Genomic DNA, 19,042 nt, shown 5'->3' on the forward strand with positions numbered 1-19,042 from the left:
AAAATGATAGTGTTCAGAGTTTTCTCCTCAGGCATGTTATAGTTACAATAAGAAACAAATATTTTTCTTTCTAGGTTGGCCTGTGTTCAGTGAAGTAGATAGCCTTGTTCACAAAGACTATGATCAGCTTGATAACCAAAGGGTGAGTATCTGTCCAACAGAGAATGAAATTGCAGTTCCTTAATGAGCGTGTCTTTAAAGGACTGCCTGAAGACTTTGTTCAGTTAGAGCACATAAAGGCACTCTGCCAGTTTTCAGTGCTGCAGGTCACGTTACCTCCATTTGCTGTTTCTAGTAAAGGACGAACATGTTATTTTAAAATAGTACTCATCATTTTTTTTCCCTCCAGGTATTTTATTTACATCTGATGTATTTTGACCAATAATTAAATTGTCTGTTCCCCTGCCAGTGTGTTGTGCCTTTGGCACTTGTGCCAAAGCTAAACAGAATCCCCATTGATTAGGTCTCTGCAAATACTGGTACTGTGGGATCCTAAAGAACCTTACTGAGGAGACCGCAATAAGTTTGCGGTGGGAATTTTCCAACACTAGAGCCTTAGTACCAGGGGCTGTCATTTACTGTTTTAACTGGCTGCCACTGAAGACTGAAAACTATATGAAGTGGAATCTTGATTTGATAAAGTACCTGAGTCCTGGATTTTTTTGTGTGTTTCTAAGAACACAGAATTGGCAGTACCTTCGGGACTATGGAGTCCTGTTCTGCCTATCAGAGGTAGGCCACCATACAATCATCCAGTATATCTTTCCAACATACTGAACCAGCAGCAGGTTTTCTCTGGGAAATGGCAGGCTGAGATCCTTACAAAGGGTAATGTTAATGCTTTGATGTTTTGTTCTGTTCTTCTGTAGGATTGTGAAAATGGTGGAGACAGTGGATATCCCAGTGAAAAGAGAAGTGAGCTAGAAGATCTGGATCATAGAGAGAGGGTAAGACCTGACTCTGGGTTTAGCAGAGCTGGGCCTGTTCATACTTAAATTGTTTCCATAGAAGAATCTTATCTTTTATTCCTTCTTGATCTAAACTTTGTAGAAAAAGGAAACAATTGTAAAGAAATTCCCACATGATGTGGCATTACTTATCTTGAGAATATTAGTAATACTTTAACAAGAAAGAGACCATTTGTGATGAAGAGACATTCCATTTGATTGCATATTGTTGTGGGGATTTTTAAGTGTTCTGTATTGCATTTGAGAAATGTAGCCAGCTGCTCATCATATGAAATCTATAAATATGTTCTGTATTCAGACTCTTCTACCCTCTCTACTTTCTGTGACTTTATACGGCTTGAGATATTACAGAACTTAATGTTGCTGTCAGTTAATAAATATGCAACTTTAGAATTCCTGTGGGTTAATGGTTACTCCTTTAAAATACAAACGTTTAAGTAAATGCTTTTTTGACCTGAAGATCTTGATCACATCTTTAGTTAGAAGATAGGAAAAAGAATGCTGCTTCCAAAGTTACCACTCCGTTTGTCACCTTTGAAGCAGGAAGGTGTTTGTCATGGAATACCCAGTTTCCAGGATTGAAAACTGGGTGTACCATATGCACACCATTTCAGTATGCTTCTTTATATGTTGTGGTATCACTGAGGAAAAAAAGATTCAGTGGAAGCTATTTTGGTCATTGTCAACATGAATTTTGCTGGCTAGGAATAGTCTAGAGGGGTAAATGGCACACATCAGTTGCTGCGAATTAAACAATGCAAATCTTTACATTAATATAGGGCCATTCAAACAACAACCGAAGACATGAATCTGATGAAGACAGTTTGGGAAGCTCTGCAAGGGTGAATAATGCTGAGATATTCATAGACTATAAGTTTGCCGCTGTGCTTATCCTTTTTTCCACTGCCATCTGACTTCACATCACTAATTCAGATATCATTTTGCTTTCCTTTTCAGCTACATAATGTTTATTAATATTAACTTACCACTCTGTGTTGTTTCCTTTTTTTGTTTTGTTTTTTATTTTCCATTTAAAGAAGTATCGTTACAAACCATTTGTCACCTCTGTAACTGATCCCTGACATAAATTAGTGATTATGCATAGATTTATCACTTAAAAAAATAATTACAGTTCTGTGGGGGTTTTTTTCTGCCTACCTAGATTATATTTCCTTTCTGCACTTTATTTTTGGAACTGTATCCCATATGCAGTTGGATGATTGTTTAAAAACATGTACTGTTTTGAGATACATGACAGTAGCTCTCTCTACTGTATTTCTAACTCAGCTAGGGAAAACCAGGCCACCTTCTGTGTTTTACAAAGTAACAGCTTCTGTGATAGTTTCTGTGGCTATAAACTTAAATAACTCTATTAAACCCTATGGTTTTAAATGTTTTCTGCATGGATAAAACTCAGTGTTTGCAGTAAGACTGGTTTGGGTGTTTATTTTTGTAAGTACCTTTTTTTTCTGATTCAGAACTTAAAGATCGTGCTTTGCTTCACTGCTGTCATTTATGGAGGATGATTGATGTAGAGATTAGAAATAGAGGGCTTTACTCTGTTTATTTAATGAATAATAGTAACCATTTTTTCAGCTACTAACATGACTTTTTGAAAGCCATGTCTTGAATTAGAGTATTTACTAGTCAGTAATAACATTAATGGTAGCTTTGATTTCTGGATGGTAATCCATTTGAACAGTATGGAAATTTTAATTATAGGTAAAATAACAGTGTATTCCTATTTCAGATCAGTGTGGAGAAACTGAATCTGTACAACTCTAGAAGAGTCCACATCCACAGACCATCCTGTGTTGCCCAAGAAATTCAGAGGCTCAATGCACTAGAACTTGAAAAGAAAATTGGGAAGTCCATCCTTGGGAAGGTAGGATGGGTCTAGTAATCTTGTTCTTTCCAACTGGAAAGAGATATCTTGTATTTATATGGAGGTGTTGCCCTGCACGAGTTATTTGTGCAGGTGATAATAAATAATATGTCTATAGCTTTCTGTCACCTAATCATATTTTTATAAGGGACATCTAAGCCTAGGAACCCATGAATTCAGTCTGCTTTTGGACTTACAACATCTGTGTTCCTTTGGGAAGGATGCTGCTATTGATTCATCTGCCTTTCTCAAGGCATCATGCAGAGAAGATACAGTGGGACAGATATGATGTGCATGACCCACATATCTTGCAAATAGGCAGGGTTGGGCTTCTGAAAAATGGCAGCATGGACCAATGCTTTTTTTTTTTTTTTTACTCTAGACTATCCCAGAAAATGTAAATGGAATTAAGTTTGGGTTTATGTATGGGCTTAAGTCCACACTCAAAGCACACAGTGTAGGTCTTCCTGAACATTATGAGAGCCTCAGATGTTCTCTGACCTTTTGGTTTGAAAAGAAACCTGTCTTTCCTTAAGGAGGGAAGATAAAAAAAACCTCAAAATCCTATAGTATGTTTGGAATAAAATCCTTCCCCCGTGACAATAATTACTTCAGTGGTATGAGGATTTTTCCCTGGATAACCTTGATTTTTTTTTTTTTTTTTTTTTTTTTGTATGCTTAGGTCAATTCTTTTCTTGTGATGGCCATTGCTGTACATAAAGCCTGTGACCTATGTTCACTGCAATTTGCCCTGCTGGCTGTTGTGTTAGGCTGTTGCAGGCTGAGTGCCTTTAACTATGACTCCCTCCAAAAGGTCTCCAAATCCTAAGGAGATATGCTGGGCCATGCCCCTGAAATCTGGTGTTCTGGTGTGGCAACCTGCTGGTATGCTGTTTAGGGCACTACTCTTAGTAGTGAAATTTATAAAGCTGTATGTGTCTAAACTTACAGAACTGGAGAGGCAGCTGCACTGCATGTAGTCATCACTTTTTGCCTGTTTAATCTGTTCAGGCATAAATCAGGATCCAAGTCTGTGTTATCAGACTAGTCCTCTGCTCAGTCAGATGTACATGTTTAGATTTAAGTAGTCACCTCGGAGAAGTATTTTTGTGCCTAAGTGTGGGCATAGGGCTCCCGAAGAATCGGGTCTATACTTAGTACTTGAGTCTCCTTTACAATTGTGTTCTAGGTTCATTTGGCCATGGTTCGCTATCATGAAGCTGGGCGTTTCTGTGAGAAAGACAAGGAATGGGATCGGGAGTCAGCCCTGTTTCACCTGGAGCATGCTGCAGACTGCGGGGAGCTGGAAGCCATTGTTGGGTTAGGACTCATGTGCGCTCAGCTGCCACATCACATTCTTTCTGAGGTCACTCTTGAGGTAAACAGAAAGATCAAAGAAAATGCCAAAATGTAGAATTGTGGTCCATTGTAGAAATAATAAAACAATAGGAGGAAATAGAGACAAAATAATAACCACAGTTAGGTATTCTGTAGCCTCTTCAGAGAAAATAGATGATGTTGTAATTAAGGACTTAGGCAAAGCAGCAAAAAAATGCTGCCTGTTTCTGCTTCTGCCAGTGGATTACTGCATACCTTTGGGAAGTTTCTGAAGTGATCTTTACTGTTCAGCTTCAGTTTCTTTTGGCTGGGCCTCTTTCTGAGACGTACTAAATACTTACAGCCATTACTGACTTGGAGAAACTGCATTTAGTGTTAGAAGAAGGAAGAGGTAGTTTTGCTTAGAAACATGCATTTTAAAGGTTTTGCTTGTTTTACTAGGACACAAAGGAAAACAGGAATAAAGGATTTGATTACTTGCTGAGAGCAGCAGAAGCTGGAGACCGATCTTCCATGATTCTGGTAGCAAGAGCATATGATACAGGTGTAAATCTTGGTTCAGACAGGTACTGTGCATGACTGAGTAACTTGGTGGAAACTCCACTGAGGGGGGAGGGCAATCAAAGAAGCACTCGCCATGTGTCTTTCATTCACATAACTGTTATGTCAAAAGTAATGCTATGAAGTAGTGTGTTGGAGTTACTTCAAACTTGAATTACCCAGGTGTGAATAATACTGAATGTACTTGAAAATCCTGGGATCAGTGGAAAAAAACAAACACAGGAGTTCTTTTGGAGAATGTAGTACCCTAAAAGTAAGGTAAAAGTGTTTACAACTGCCATGTGTCCTCCTTCACGATTTTTTCAAACCACTTTTTTTTTGCTGTGAAAGAAGCTGTGGGACAGGAGAAACAGGTGCAGCCTTAAAGTGACTATAGATAAGATGCAGTCAGATGAATGAAGTATCTGTCATAGTTGTAGTCTTTCGCTGCTGCTTGTAATAGAAGTAGGAAGGGAAATCTCAGAGGAACATGGTCTTAATGCTGAGGATGTTACTTTTAATTAAGGATGATCCTAAGTTTTAAAAAGTTTGAAAATGCTTTTATGTCATTAAGTCGCTTTTGATTTGGCCAGCACTCCTACCTTGACAGGAGCAGTATTGTGACTCAGAACTAGATTGTGACTTGCTGAAAGGCTACGCAATATGTTGGTTTGATAATTTATTTTATTCTAGCATTTTAGGTGAGTTTTTAACAGTGGACATGTATTAATTTTGTTAAGTACCAAATATACCAGGTGATGATAATGATTTTTCTGCTTTTGCAGTGTAACATGTCTTTGTTATTTACATGACAGTGTTCTGATTTGCACAACAGTGAAACTCTTAGCAGTGGTGAAATTTAAAATGACATTAAACTTCTCACTGAAGTGCACTGAGCATTCTCAATTGCTGCTTTTAAAATATTTATGAAACAAGACTCTCTGCAACTTTGGATTATTTCTGAATCTGTTATCTTCACAAATACAAATGCCGGACCAAAACCATACAACTAGTAAGGAAGCTCAGAGAAGCAAGGCATTTCGGTCTGACACTTTCTTCTCTGTAATTACTGCATAAAGTGGCCCCAGCCTTTTTGATATAGTGACCTGATACTGCTGTGCAGTTAGTGAGCCTGCATGAAAATACTTGTGTTCTTTTTTGTGTTCCAAGCTTTAAGGCTTGGAGAAGCTAGTGCAAAACTAGCACTGACTCTCCAGTGCAAAGTGCATTTGTTTCCTATTGTACCCGTCTTCAAAATGTGTTTTTAACTTCAGAGTACAGGATTGGAAGGAGGCATTGTACTGGTACAATGCTGCACTGAACATGACTGACTATGATGAGGGAGGTGAATATGATGGCACTCAGGATGAGCCCCGGTATCTGCTCCTGGCCAGGGAAGCAGAGATGTTAATGACAGGAGGGTTTCACCTGAATAAGGATCCACAGAGATCAGGTGAGGCCCTATTTGATTTCTGTAATCAGTAATCTCGCTTTTCATTCCCTTTTCCCCCAGCATGTACCCTAAAAATACCTTAACTGTTTCAGCTATTAGAAAACATATTGAGGATCAGTATCCTCAGATGTGTGGCTGAAGCTGTAATGATGCTGCGTGATGCAAGGCTGGAAGGAGATCTTGCCGATTATAGTAGTAAGGCAGTGCCAGGTCCAAACCTGTGACACACTGAGTCACTAGCACGCAACCTTCACTCTGTGTCAGGCCACTGAACTGCAGGTTGCTGCTTGTATTTTGAGTTACACCCATGACTCCCAGGCCCCACACAACATTGGCTTAGTTGTGTAATCTACGTGTCATGTATCTAAGCCCTAGAGTCGTCTCAGGGGATCCTACAGGCCGGTCATATTTCCAGACCTTCCAAATACATTGAAGAGCCATCAGCAGCCACTCATATAAGAAAAGTCAGATTTCCAGCTAATGTAACTCTACTGACACTGTTAAAAGACCCATACATCCAGCCCTGTAGTTTGACTTCAGTTTCTGGTTTTGTCCTTTAATTGCTTCAGGATAAAGAGATGTTTTTTCTTTACCCTGTCAACACAACTGATACTATTTCCTCTTCTAGGTGAGCTGTACACCGAAGCAGCAGAAGCAGCAATGGAAGCCATGAAAGGCAGACTGGCAAATCAGTACTACCAAAAAGCAGAAGAGGCTTGGGCAATGATGGAAGAATAACAGTGCAATTAAGCAGTTCTTGTATATAATTATTTTATAGACTTGCTGCATTTGCAACTAAAAAGATGTATTTTTATGTGGTGTTACAGTTTCTTTTTTGGTATTTTTGTTTTCTAATTTTTATTTTTGAGGGGGTAGATTATAAGGGGTACATATGGTACCATAGCATAGGTGGTGGTTGAAAGCTGTAATACAGGCACACTTGACCTTTTGTATTTTTTAACTGTTAGAACTGAGGGGCCTGATTGTTTTGTTTAGGTTTCAGATGTCATTTTTACACAGCAAATGTTCAGTATGTTTACATTTTTCTTCTGCTCCTCACACACAGAAAAAAAACATTTTCCTAAATTCTCAGCATTTCTTCTTCATTTTTGGTGTCTCTCACCAAATTTGCATGTGAGTGTAAATTTTCAATTTAAGCATGCAGCTATTCATTTTAATAAGTAGTCCCACTCTTTTCCACTGGTGTTGTGGGCACTTCTGTTACTCTTTTCAAATGAATGCCAGGTAGAATCCTTACAGTGTGGGGAGGGGCAGGGAAGGTGCTTCTGATTGGCAATGAGGATATTCAAGGTAGAATATGTTTTATTCACTACCAGCATTGCATATTTTACCATCAGAAAATGGCTGATGTTCCTGATGAGGTGACTCTCATCATTTACCTTTCTAATTTTCACATTTTGCACCAAATTATAGCCTAGTTACATAAAATTCTACTGATCTTATGTGATATTTGTCCAGTGATGTACAGTAGCAAGATCTGCAATATATGGATAACTTGAAGTTATTTTTACAGTGACATCTCAATTCTCAGTGAAGCTAGATCATCTCAATTAAAATGAGAATACACCTTCCACCATTTCCAGAGGGAGTTCTGAAAATGTTAGAGGCTGTTCATTTACCTGTTTTTATGTATAGAAAATAATTTATCTATTTCAAATAGCTTTTAAAATAGTGTTTTGTCTGTGAATGGTTTCAAATGCCAGTTGAAGAAAATTGCTGGTTAAAAAGAGAAAACAATATTATCCCCATACACTTGATTTCCTGTGTCCTGTTTGCCTGACCTTAATTGGTAATGGGAGGACACATAAATAGTGGTAATTGAATTATCTTTGTGTAGAGATAAATTTCTTCCAAATGCAGTGTTTTATTCTAAAGCTGTTGTCCCATCTGTACAGTTAGTACAGAAACTGTTCCTATTTCTTGGTCATGGTTTACACTCATTTTGCAGGAGATTAAGATGGAAGCTTCTTGGCCTTACAGCCTCCTCAGGGTGTAAATTGATAATAATAAGGAGCAGCCCCTCTGAAGTGCTGAATGATGAGTAATGCTCACCAGCCTCACTTAGCCAAGCTTTTAAAAGCATGCTTAAACTAAGCAGGGTGCTAGATAATGCAGTTGATTTCATTGGGATTTCTTGCATACATAGCCAAGTAATATTAATTTCTTGTAAAATGTAGAAGTCATTGGAGGAACAGAAATCAGTTTGTCCTTTCCTGTGTGAGTGCCTGTCACTGGGCTCCAAAGTTGCTCTCCCCATTTACTCTCTCTGGCAAACAGATCATATTGTCATAGAATGGTCTCAGTTGGAAGGGACATTAGAGATCATCTAGTTCCAAACCCCTACCACCAGCCAGGACACCTTCCTTTGGACACATTTGGACTTTATGATCTTAAAGGTCTTTTCCAATCAAATCAATTCTATGATTCCACCAGACCAGGTTATTCAAAGCTCCGTCCAACCTGGCCTTGAACTGCCAGGGATGGGGCAGGCACAGCTTTTCTGTGAACTTGTGCCAGTGCCTCACCACCCTCATAGTAAAGAACTTCTTCCTAATGTCTAATCTAAATCTAACATCTTCCAGTTTAAATCTTCCATTCCCCTGAGTCCTGTCACTACATGCCCTTGTAAAAAGTCCGTCTCTGTATTTCTAATATCTTGAATTGTCGTTTAAACAATATTCAAACATGATGTTAGTGTCTGAAAGAGGCAATATCCCGGTGGTTAAGAAGTGAGATGGGAAGATTTGAATCCTTTCTAGAAGAGAGGGAAAAGTTATCCTTGGATGTTGTACTTCTGGGTGGATGCTGTAACCCCAGGCAGTTGTAGCTATGAGTAGCCTTGCAACACATGGCCACATTTTCTTGTGTATGGTCTTTTTATTTTGGTTTTGTTTTATTGTAAAGGTGAAGCTCTTCACCCATTAATGGAGGAATGTTTAACTTCTAGATCTCAATTTGACTTAGGCAAGCTAGGTACTGAAATAACCAGATTTTTTTGACCTAATAAGCTGAAATAGAACCAGAGTTTGTAGGATCTCAAGTCAGATGGATGTTCTAAGTGCCTAGCCAAAGTTCTGCTTTAGGTGCCTAAAGCCTGTTCTGGATGTGGCCTTTTTGCTCTTCAGCTCATAACATGAAAATACCAGCTCTTAATGAAAGGTGAAGGTGCCATTTGCCTCTGAAGACAGCTGAATAGTCAGTGTTTTGTGCAGAACAGATACAGTGTAGGCACTATAACAAATTCAGACAGAAGGATTTGTTTTCCTCGTAAGGTGTTGCTGCCAAGTCTTTGAGATCTTGCTTGAGAAGGAAGCATGTGTAACAGCAACAACCACAATATAGGGAACAGAGGAGATTGAGTGTGCCCATCCAAAATGTGTATGTAGAGGGCATAGAGTGTAATTACTGGCATTTTTTGATGTAGTTTAATTTGCTAAATTCAGTAGTTGCAGACTGTTCTCTGTAGATCTGTTATGTAAATGTGGACACAGCTCAATGGAAAGATTATGATGATTAATATTTTGTGGCAAATACTACTTTTTTAGTGATGCAGACTACCTTCTGTCCTAAGGTGGTATCATATTTTTTAGCTGTACAATAAATAGAATTGACAGATAATTTGCAAATGGAAAATGTTTACAGAAATATGCACAACTTCTTCTGTGACATTCTTTGAAAGAGAAAAACTATATATTTGACAGACTCTTGGAATAATATTGCTGTAATGCTGTATTTTTAATCTATTCACAATGAATAAATAAAAATATTGTATTTTTAAAAAATGTGAAAATAAATCTGGGGCTCAGCCTGCCAGAACTTACCTGGGGTCAGCGTTTCCAGATGGCAGTAGAAATATTGCCTGGGTAAGGAAAGGGAGGTGGAAGCCTTTGTTTGTATGTCAGACATGCAAATACCAATCGCCTGCATCACTTAGTCCTGTCATTGACTTTGGTTTCATTCTGGCTGGTCAATAAAGCTGTTCTTTTTGTCACTTCTCAGTAGAGTTTTAGTTACTGCATGCGGGGGGTCATTTTTATGTTTTCCTTTATAATCTGCCTAAATTCAGTCTTACTATTGCCAGCTTCCAGAAACCCTCTGTGGAGTTTTAATTCTTTCATCTTTGATTTCATTTGCTTTTAACAGTCAAAAGTAACTAACTGGAGGCAATAACTAGATATTAAGAAAACTTCAATGGTTGATGTGCTGTTTTATTTGCATTCAATTACACGTGCATATCTGTAAGTGATATGACAGATGTGAGGACTGAAGTGTTCATTTAAGGACTGCTGTAGAGGCATCCTTGCACCTTCAGTCTTTGTTTGGTCCTTCTAAAAGAATAGAAATACCTGGCCTCTTATGATTTGAGGTGGGGGAGTGTTTTGTCACAGCTACAATATCTAATATCACACAGTTATCTTCATTGTGATTTATTCCCCTTTCTGTTCAAGAATAAACTGTCTGATACTGGTCCTTTAAGAGCTCCATTTTTAATAGCTTAAATGTTGCTTTTTTATTGCTTTATTTAGACAGGTATAATTTGTTATACCTGTATAGATTAAACAATGTGAAATTGTTCTGTAGCAAAGGCACTTTGAAATAGCAGAATCTCCTAACAAAAAAGGGCCTCCTTACTCTAGTGTCACTAAGGTGAAAAATGGTGACATTTGGTACTTGTCTTTAGCTATAACTGGTATAACTGAGAGATGGAATGTTTGGGAAGTGTAACAAAGGAAGTGGAATAGCATCCATCAGACAGCATAGGTACGGCCAGCGCTTACAGCTCATAAAGTGTAAATAAGAATATTGCCTGTTTCTTCATTATTGGTTTATGGGACTGATTTGAATCTCTCTTCCCCACAGGTATGCTTTCACTTCTGAGAGCAGAATGACTGCTGACAGACACAGGTGTAGTTTAGGTAGGCCAAATTAGGTTTTCTCAGTATTAAAAGGGAGGATTTCACTGGAACCTCAGATTGGATTCAGGGCCAGTGCTCCTGGTGGTGAATCAGGCTGTGCACAGCTTTTAAGTTCCAGGCATCTCTCATGTGCCTCCTACTACTGGGGACCTGAACACCTCATGGGGACAGCTCATGGGTTTGTAACCATCGGGCCTGGTGCTTGGTCTGGGCCCAGCTGATACAGACATTGGCTCTTTGCTGTTCCTTGGCTAACTCCTGTGCCAGAGAAGCAATACAGTGAGGCTGATAGAAGTTCACTCTTTTTTTTAATTTGGAAAAGGTCCTGTAGTTATCTTACTTTGCACTGATAAAATGAGAAGCCTGGTGACCCAACTGCCAGCACCAAGGAGCAGCCCGTGCTCTTATCCCTTGTAAGTGCCACTCATGGCTGACTTGAATAATCTCGGGTGCACAGGCTTCCTCCAGCGGTGAGGAGAAGCATCTCTGTGGCCAGGCACAAACATTTCCGGGACAGAGGCTGAGCTCATCCTTGGTGGGGCACCCATCACTTCTCTGGGAGGGTGTTGGTACTTCTCACTGCCTGGGCAAGAGGACCTGTGGGGCTGAGAGGCCTTTGTAATAAGAAAACCACTTCTAAGATGTGTGCCATGCAGCTTCTCATATGCATTATCAACCCCCCCCCCCCCCCCCCCCCATCGAAAGTGCAGTGCTGCGGATGGTACCCCATGTCCACTGCTGCCTGGACAACAGCTTAGAGACTGCTAAATCAGCCTCTTTCCCTGACCTGTGCTGTCTGAACGGAAGTTTACTGTGTGAAGCCAATTGAGGTCTGCTCCTCCCAAACCTCTCCTGCTTTTCTGCAGCCAGGGCAGTGGGAGGAGTCAGTTCGCTGTGCCTTCAACAATGTTGAAGGTGCTGAGCCGCTGGCACAGGTTGCCCAGAGAAGCTGCGCCTGCCACACCGCTGGCAGCGTTCAAGGGGGCTTGGAGCAACCTGGTCTAGTGGAAGGTGTCCCTGCCTGTGGCAGGGGGTTGGAACTGTTCTGAGGTCCCTGCCACCCCAAACCAGGCTATAGTTCTGTGCTTTATGACCTCAGCTGCCTGCTGCCCCTTGGGAGTCTCTGTCCGCGTTTTGCCTGCAAGTCCGGTTAAGTTTTCTTGAGGAATAAAAAGTTACCGTCTTGGTTTAAACCACGGCACCAGCCCAGCCAGGCCTCGAACACTGCCAGGGCTGTGTTCCACTCCCCTTTTCACAACAGCTGTACCGACTGCTGCTGCTACTGCAGCCTGCTGTGCTGGGCCCTGTGCTGCAAGCGAAACACCACCACGTCAATGGTGACGTCTGCTGATTTTTGCCTCTGCCAATTCAGCGAGTTGTAGCTTTGCAGCAAAAAGTCACATACATCGGTTTTAGTATTTGTTTAGGCGTTCAGAGGGGGTGCACAGGCCGTGCCCCGACGTACCGCAAAGGCTGCGCCCTGGCATCCACGTGGCAATGGGGCGGTAGCATCGGCCCCGGCCGCGGACCAGCCCTGCCCTCAGCCGCGCCGCATCCGCGGTTCCCTGCGGGGCACTGCCCCCTCACAGCCCGTTCCCGATCGCAGCGCACCGCTTCAGTTACAGCCGGTTGTAGACAGGGGATGAGGTACCTGCCGTGTTTTAATTTTGAGGTAGAAGCGGTGTGCGGCAAAAGCGGCTGCTCGGGGTGGGTGCTGCTGAGGGGAAAAAGGCTTTGTTGGAGTGTAACTGGTAGCGAAGAAAGCGGTAACGCGGCGGTAGCGTGGCCGAGCGGTCTAAGGCGCTGGATTAAGGCTCCAGTCTCTTCGGGGGCGTGGGTTCGAATCCCACCGCTGCCAACTGGTCTTTTTCTGTTGCCGCCAGATGCAGCGCCCCCTGGCGGCCGCGCCGCCCGTGAGAGCATTGTGGGTAGGAGGAGGGCCGCTTCCCCACGTGCCGGCCGGAGTGACGCCAACATGGCCGCTGCCTGAGCGCTGCCCGCCGCGCACCGCCACCGGGGAGCCGGCGCCCCGCTGCCCGTGCCGGCCCAAGCCTAGGTAGGCGGTTGCGGCGCCGCTTTTGCGCCAACCCTGGGGCGCGCCAGCCGCGGGGACCCTGCGGGCGGTGGAGGGGGAGGAGCGTGGCCTGGGCTGAGGTGGGCTTCGCCTGCCCGGAGTGGGCTGTGGAGAGGGGACTCTCTGAGGGCTCGGCACCGCGGCGAGCAGCGGCGGCATGGGGCCACCGGCGTGCGGGAGGGACCCGCACAGGAGCCGGCTCGGGGTGGAGGCGCCGTGGCGGGGCGCCTGAGGGGAGCGGGCGGGGGTCCGCTCCCAGGCCGCCGCTCCTCCACTCCCCTCAGCGCCCGAATCTCCTGCGGCTGTGGAGCGGCGGCGCCGGTAGGGCCGGGGGCGCTCCCCCCGGGGCTGGCAGTTCTGCGCCTCGCCTTGGAAGGGCGCAGCTCACACCTCAGAAATGCAGCTGAGCCTCGGCTCTGCGGAGCTGGTAGCACTGCCCTGCTGTGCCGGGGGCCGTTTCCCTCACCCCGTGCGCCTTTGGGCAGCCGGCCGGGGCCTCCCTCCCTGCGCTGCCCCCTGCTGCCGGGTGCTGTGTCGGGGGGCGGCGAGCCCGCAGGTTGGCAGAAATGAAGAAGCCGCGGTCGGCGGGAGCGCTGAGGTGCGCGGGGCCGCCGACGTGGAGGGAAGATGGGGCTTGGCTCCGCGACCGGGGCTGTCCCTGCGAGAGTTACCACGCAGCAGCGAGCAGCTTAAATCCCTGCCGCTGGCAGAACGGGCCTGGCACTTGGGTACATAAACGTCGGGGTGTTAAAGGGAGGTTCATGCTTAATGCACAGTCTCTTAAATCCTGAAGATGTGGTTCACTGACATCCCCTCCAAAGAGAGGTCCTGGTGCAGAGGAGCCCTCGTGGGGTTCACTACCAGAAGATGACTGTGCAAAGCTGCTTGCAGATGAGCAGAGCAGGGAGAGAGCTAAACAAATAGTTAGGTCAAAGTGGTAATTATCATCAATGTTTGGAAGGTGCTTCAGCTTTTGTTGCAGCTTCCATTTTACAGGATGCCATGGGCCACCTTGGGCTAGAGGATCGATGCTAGGGCCAGGCTGAGAGAAGCCTACAGAAGAAAGGCCAGGTGCTAGAGGAAATTACGGTAGTGATTCAGGAGATGGCACTTTTCCTACTTTGCTGGTTCATTATCTGTACTTTAGGGCACTGATGCAGCAGGAGTTCCTGGCCTTTCCTGCACTGCATAATTATACACAAAGACTGTTTCAAGTTTCAGTGTTGGGACTTAGGGGGTCCATTATTACTGACAAATTCCAGTCATGCTGGGACTTGAAATTGCTGGAGCATTTATTTGCAAGGCTGGCTAAACATCTGTGTGTGTCAGCAGACATGCAGATTGGCAATTTTCCTTCTTACAGTTGTATTAATGTCTGTGGTAACAAACATTTAAAAAGACAGCTCTAGTACTCAGATGCCCTTCTGAGCTCCAACTCAGAGGTAGGATTCAGTTGCTGCATCACTAATGTTTACAGTTCTCTAACCACAATATTTTTCTTCATTGGTTCTCAATTGATGATGTTGCAGGCAGCTAATAAGTGGTTTCGTTGGTCCTATAGTTGGTCACATTGCAGAAGAAAGATTTGCCCTCCTGCAACCGGTTCTAAAGTATGATGATTCATACTAATAAGTTGTGTTCTATTTTGATTTGCACCTTAAAGGAAAGTCCCTTTTAAAAGAAAACAGTTATGACAGAAGGAAATTTGAAACTGATGATGACCATATTTGCTATCTCCTAATGTTTAATTGTTCTGTCAATTTTATGGTGTCATATATGACAAATGTAGAAATTAACTCCACCATGTACTTATATATACACTATATATGTAGAAAGCTTCATTCTGATTCAGAAGATTCCTTCATGTTGCATGAGTATTACAAATATTGCTGGGACACACTACTTCCTATTTATAGAGCTGTCATTGTCAGGCTCCAATAAAAGGAGCTGTAGTCATTCTCTATCCTTGCATGAATAAGAAAAAAATGTAATCTCTGTAATGCAACATTTTCCTTGAGTACTGACAGCTGCATTTATAAAGATTTTGTCTATAATTGTTGAAGCAGATGACAGACCAGAGACCAGGCCCCTCAGGCAGTTTCCCTTTCTCTCCTTAGCCCAGGAAATATTTATTTCTATTCTGGAAAGTGGAATAGCTTTCTCAGGAGGGAGGAAAAGTTAGTACATGCTTGGCACAGGCTGTCCAGAAGAGAAGGGTGGCTCCCAGTCCTCTCAGGGGGGTGAGGAAGGAGGGTTTGGACCCAAGTCTCCCACCTTCTGGTGTTCATGTGTTCTCATGCATCTTGGGCATCCTCCAGTCATCAGCTCTGTTCTGAATGAAAACTGCAGTTGTTCCACTTCATGCAGTGCTGTCAAGCTGGCTTTGCAGGAGTCTGCTGTACCAGGCCGCCCAGGGGATATGAGGAGAGCAAGCAAAATTGGAACTGGCACATCTAATTTCTTCAAAGCAACATACTCATGCATGTATTTCTGGGAAGAACTGAGTGCCTGACTGTAGGAAACGCTGATCTCTGTCAGGTATCACATACAGTTTTGCAGTAACAGCCTCAGTCTGTGCTTAAGACACTGTCTTTTTACTGTGAAGGTTTTGCATTTCCACAGAATTATTTCAAATATGAGTCTGAAATATTATGAAGGGGAAAATTCTCAAATACACATATATGGTGGGAAGAGCCAGGGATATGCTGGTGCATAAAGAAATGGAAAATTCTAGTTCATTACTGGGAGGGAGAGGTGCTTTTTTGGCAGTGGAAAACCTGTAAGTGAAAAATACGGAATCCTATTTCCAGGCAAAGTGGCAGAAACAATGTAAATAAATCAGAGGTGTTGCCTGATTGGAAATCTGCCTGTGTAGTGATGTTGATAACACTCATACCCAGAATATCTATCCAGCCTCTCTGAAAGGTTTCTTAGATAACTGCATGTATATTAACATCATGTTTTGAAAAGCCTAAAGGTCTGTTGAAATATCCTGAGCTGCTCGGACTGTGGTGGCTTGTGTATTTCAATAAAAACCCCACCACCATCTTGGATGTAACATGGATGCAGGCTGCTTTCTTTCTCAGCCTCTCTGTTGCCAGCTCATCCTGGATGCTGCCTCTTCCTCTATGGGAGGTCCAGCAAAGAAGCAAGCTGTCATTGAGAGCAGAAGGCAGTGAAGGAAAGTTCCTCCACATAGATCTCATTTCAATGCACTTGTAGATGTGCTGGCTGGAAAATCACCTGCTGCCTGTGTGTTACAGTTATGCAGTATATAAAAGATAAACTTTCTGCAGGTATAAAAGGCTTGTCTTTCCCTCTGTAGAACACTGATTCAGTGGTTTCTTTCATACAGAACAGGCTTTCAGAAAAGTTACATGAACTTACCTGTTTTTGAGACACTTGTTTCTTAAATTTGGTGGCAGTCAAGATTGTGAAGTATTAGGGACCTGATCATTCAAACACATACATTCCCTCGAAAACCAGGCTGAATATGTTGCCACTGAAAGAAACCAAGTTAACTTGAACAGATACTCTACGCATGTGATACATGGCACAGATGTATTGACTCGTATGACATTTCTGTTTTCTTTCAGGTTGTGCCAAGGAATAAGCCAAGAAAAAGCTTTTTGTATCTTAGCATGGCAAATAAAGAAGATGATCCAATTATACAAGAGGTAAAAGTGCTATGTGGCAGCAGTGCTTGTACTTACAAGTGCTTTTTCTTTATTTATTACTGGTGTTCTTACATTGCTGAAATGATGTGTCATCTGCGTCAGTGGCTGTCTTATAACCAATGGCTTGCTCTGTGCAAGGAAATATGTTGTGTGGGCCAAGTGTACGGCCCATGGTATCTATTTTGCTAAAATAGTAGTATATATGTTGACAGATTCAGCTTAGGTTTTTCACCCTTCATAATCATTCCATGTCAGAAGAGGAAAACAGGTGGGGAGCTTGCTTCTACCAGCGTGTGTTTCCCATGACTCTATTGTATGTCTCTGAGGGCTGTAAAAAATCAGAATGACTTTGATGAGTTAATACTGTTAAATATGAAGCTAAGATGTTTCATGCCTTCTGTTAAAATAAGCAGTTGTGTTCTGATTCTGGACTTAGGTAAAGGAATTCTGTGCCCCAAAGAACAGTCAGAGTCTTCTGTTCATTTTTATGTCTAAATTTACATACCAGAAGTGCAAGGAAGGAAAAAAGCCATGAGGAGTAGGAATTATCAGGAGTGTATCTAAAGGTATCTAAGATGGCGGCTTCCATATGTGAATATTCATGAAACATCCATGGATTTTTCTATGCTGGTGGCAAAATGCTAATACTGAATCAGATTTGGGTAGTGGTTGTCTTTTGTCCTGATTTAGAAAGATTTTATGACAAAATACTAGTACTGAAGTTACTCTTCAGACGTACTGCCAAAGAGAGAACTTCATCTTTCTATAATTGTGATAACAGATTCGCTTCAGCCCCTTGGAAAAACATTTTCCTCTTTCATTTCAGATTTGTTTGCCAGGTTTCCTTAGAGAGGTAAAACACAGCTAAAGCCACTGTCTGCTGCCTCCTCATAGTGGGGTGTTTTTTGTTTGTTCTTTAAAAAAGCCAACTGCAGAATTCCATGTTGAAATCAGCAGAGAAGAGACCTCTCACAAGAGAGTCATAAATGTGTTTTATGTTAGAGTTTGTAATGAAAAGCCAAAAGTTAAAACTGTCAGCATTTGAGCTCCAGGGATGGTACTTTTATCAATTACAGCTGGCATCTGATGAAAGTTGTTTGGTTTGCTTTTTAGATTGACGTGTTCCTGGCCAGAAGTCTGCTGGAGAAGCTGTATCTATTTCAGGTATTTCAGTTAACTTGTGTGCAGTGACAGTTTGTTTAAAATAAATTTAAACAGAGCAGTAACTTTCCTTACTGCTTCAGCCTGCCAAGATCTTTGATATAGGCAAGCCTGTTTGGGTCTCAATCAGTTTTGAAATACTTAGTATTAAATCATTGCCAAGATAGAAGCTGTCATTTATGGTGCAGGCTTGTCATTAAATCGCTCCCTTTAACTACGCTAGGGGAGTGCTTTTAGTAGATGATTTGGGTAAATCTGCAGTCTGTCAGCCATCTTCTGTCATCACTGGTTTTTGCAGTCTTTACTAAACATGTTTCTTTAGGACTGGCCCTATTTAGAATGTCATCAGTATTCATAAATTAGTGTGAGACATCAGAAGAGTCCCCTTACACTGTGGAGATAAAATCAACTAGTGGTTAAGTGGAAGGTGGAAATGTGTTAGGAAGGTAGAGGTCTGTTTTCCATTCTGCCACTGAATTTCTCCAATAATTTTATCCTTGTGATTCGCTTTTCCCATCTGCAAAATGGGAAGTATGTTGAAGCTGTTGAATGAAATGTTCAGCATAAACCAGTGATGCCCATTGGCAAGCCCAGTGCCTCCTGTCCAGATCCTCTGCATGGCATGTGCCAGCAGAAGCAGACATGTTGGACCAGGCCATGCAGCCTTGCCCCTGGGACACCTACCCACAGTAGCTGTATGTCAGGAGGGAGTGATGAGGCCTGGGGGTGTTTTGGAGAAATGGCAGCTCTGAGCAGGATGCTGCTGTGACTGGTAAATTTCATGTGGGTACCGCACTGTCCCCTCAGCATTCCCAGATGGTTCAGAAGAGAGACTCATGTGACTAAACCTGGGTTTGGTGTCCTGACTACATGTGGCCTATATCCTGTAAGCTAACACTACTTGTGCAAACCCACAGATACTTTACTTTTAGATAATAACTCTCCAAAGAGTTAATGCTGAGGGATACGTTTTTAATTGCTTTTAACACTTCCTTTTTCAGCTGGACTA

General features: G+C 42.6%; 2 protein-coding genes and 1 non-coding gene across 5 annotated transcripts in view; all 3 read left to right on the forward strand.

Annotated features, from left to right (window-relative positions):
- The window catches only part of EEF2K (eukaryotic elongation factor 2 kinase), a 32,093-nt gene extending 21,897 nt beyond the window's left edge, over window positions 1-10,196 (forward strand). For all 3 annotated transcript variants that reach the window (XM_065684322.1, XM_065684321.1, XM_065684323.1), the window contains 8 exons: window positions 75-142; window positions 870-947; window positions 1,748-1,810; window positions 2,719-2,853; window positions 4,043-4,231; window positions 4,633-4,757; window positions 6,006-6,184; window positions 6,813-10,196. In XM_065684322.1, coding sequence (XP_065540394.1) covers window positions 75-142; window positions 870-947; window positions 1,748-1,810; window positions 2,719-2,853; window positions 4,043-4,231; window positions 4,633-4,757; window positions 6,006-6,184; window positions 6,813-6,922 — 947 coding nt within the window. In that variant the 3' untranslated portion in view covers window positions 6,923-10,196. The remainder of the gene's footprint in view (window positions 1-74; window positions 143-869; window positions 948-1,747; window positions 1,811-2,718; window positions 2,854-4,042; window positions 4,232-4,632; window positions 4,758-6,005; window positions 6,185-6,812) is intronic.
- A 2,701-nt stretch (window positions 10,197-12,897) lies between these two features.
- On the forward strand, window positions 12,898-12,979 carry TRNAL-AAG (transfer RNA leucine (anticodon AAG)). Its single transcript has one exon. It is a non-coding gene; the product is annotated as a tRNA-Leu (tRNA).
- A 66-nt stretch (window positions 12,980-13,045) lies between these two features.
- The window catches only part of POLR3E (RNA polymerase III subunit E), a 29,173-nt gene continuing 23,176 nt past the window's right edge, over window positions 13,046-19,042 (forward strand). Inside the window, exons 1-3 of the mRNA XM_065684324.1 lie at window positions 13,046-13,177; window positions 16,792-16,872; window positions 17,986-18,036. Of these exons, the coding sequence (XP_065540396.1) occupies window positions 16,837-16,872; window positions 17,986-18,036 (87 nt within the window). The 5' untranslated portion in view covers window positions 13,046-13,177; window positions 16,792-16,836. The remainder of the gene's footprint in view (window positions 13,178-16,791; window positions 16,873-17,985; window positions 18,037-19,042) is intronic.

Source organism: Lathamus discolor, chromosome 6 (genome assembly GCF_037157495.1).
Source record: "Lathamus discolor isolate bLatDis1 chromosome 6, bLatDis1.hap1, whole genome shotgun sequence".
Lineage (NCBI taxonomy): Eukaryota > Metazoa > Chordata > Aves > Psittaciformes > Psittacidae > Lathamus > Lathamus discolor.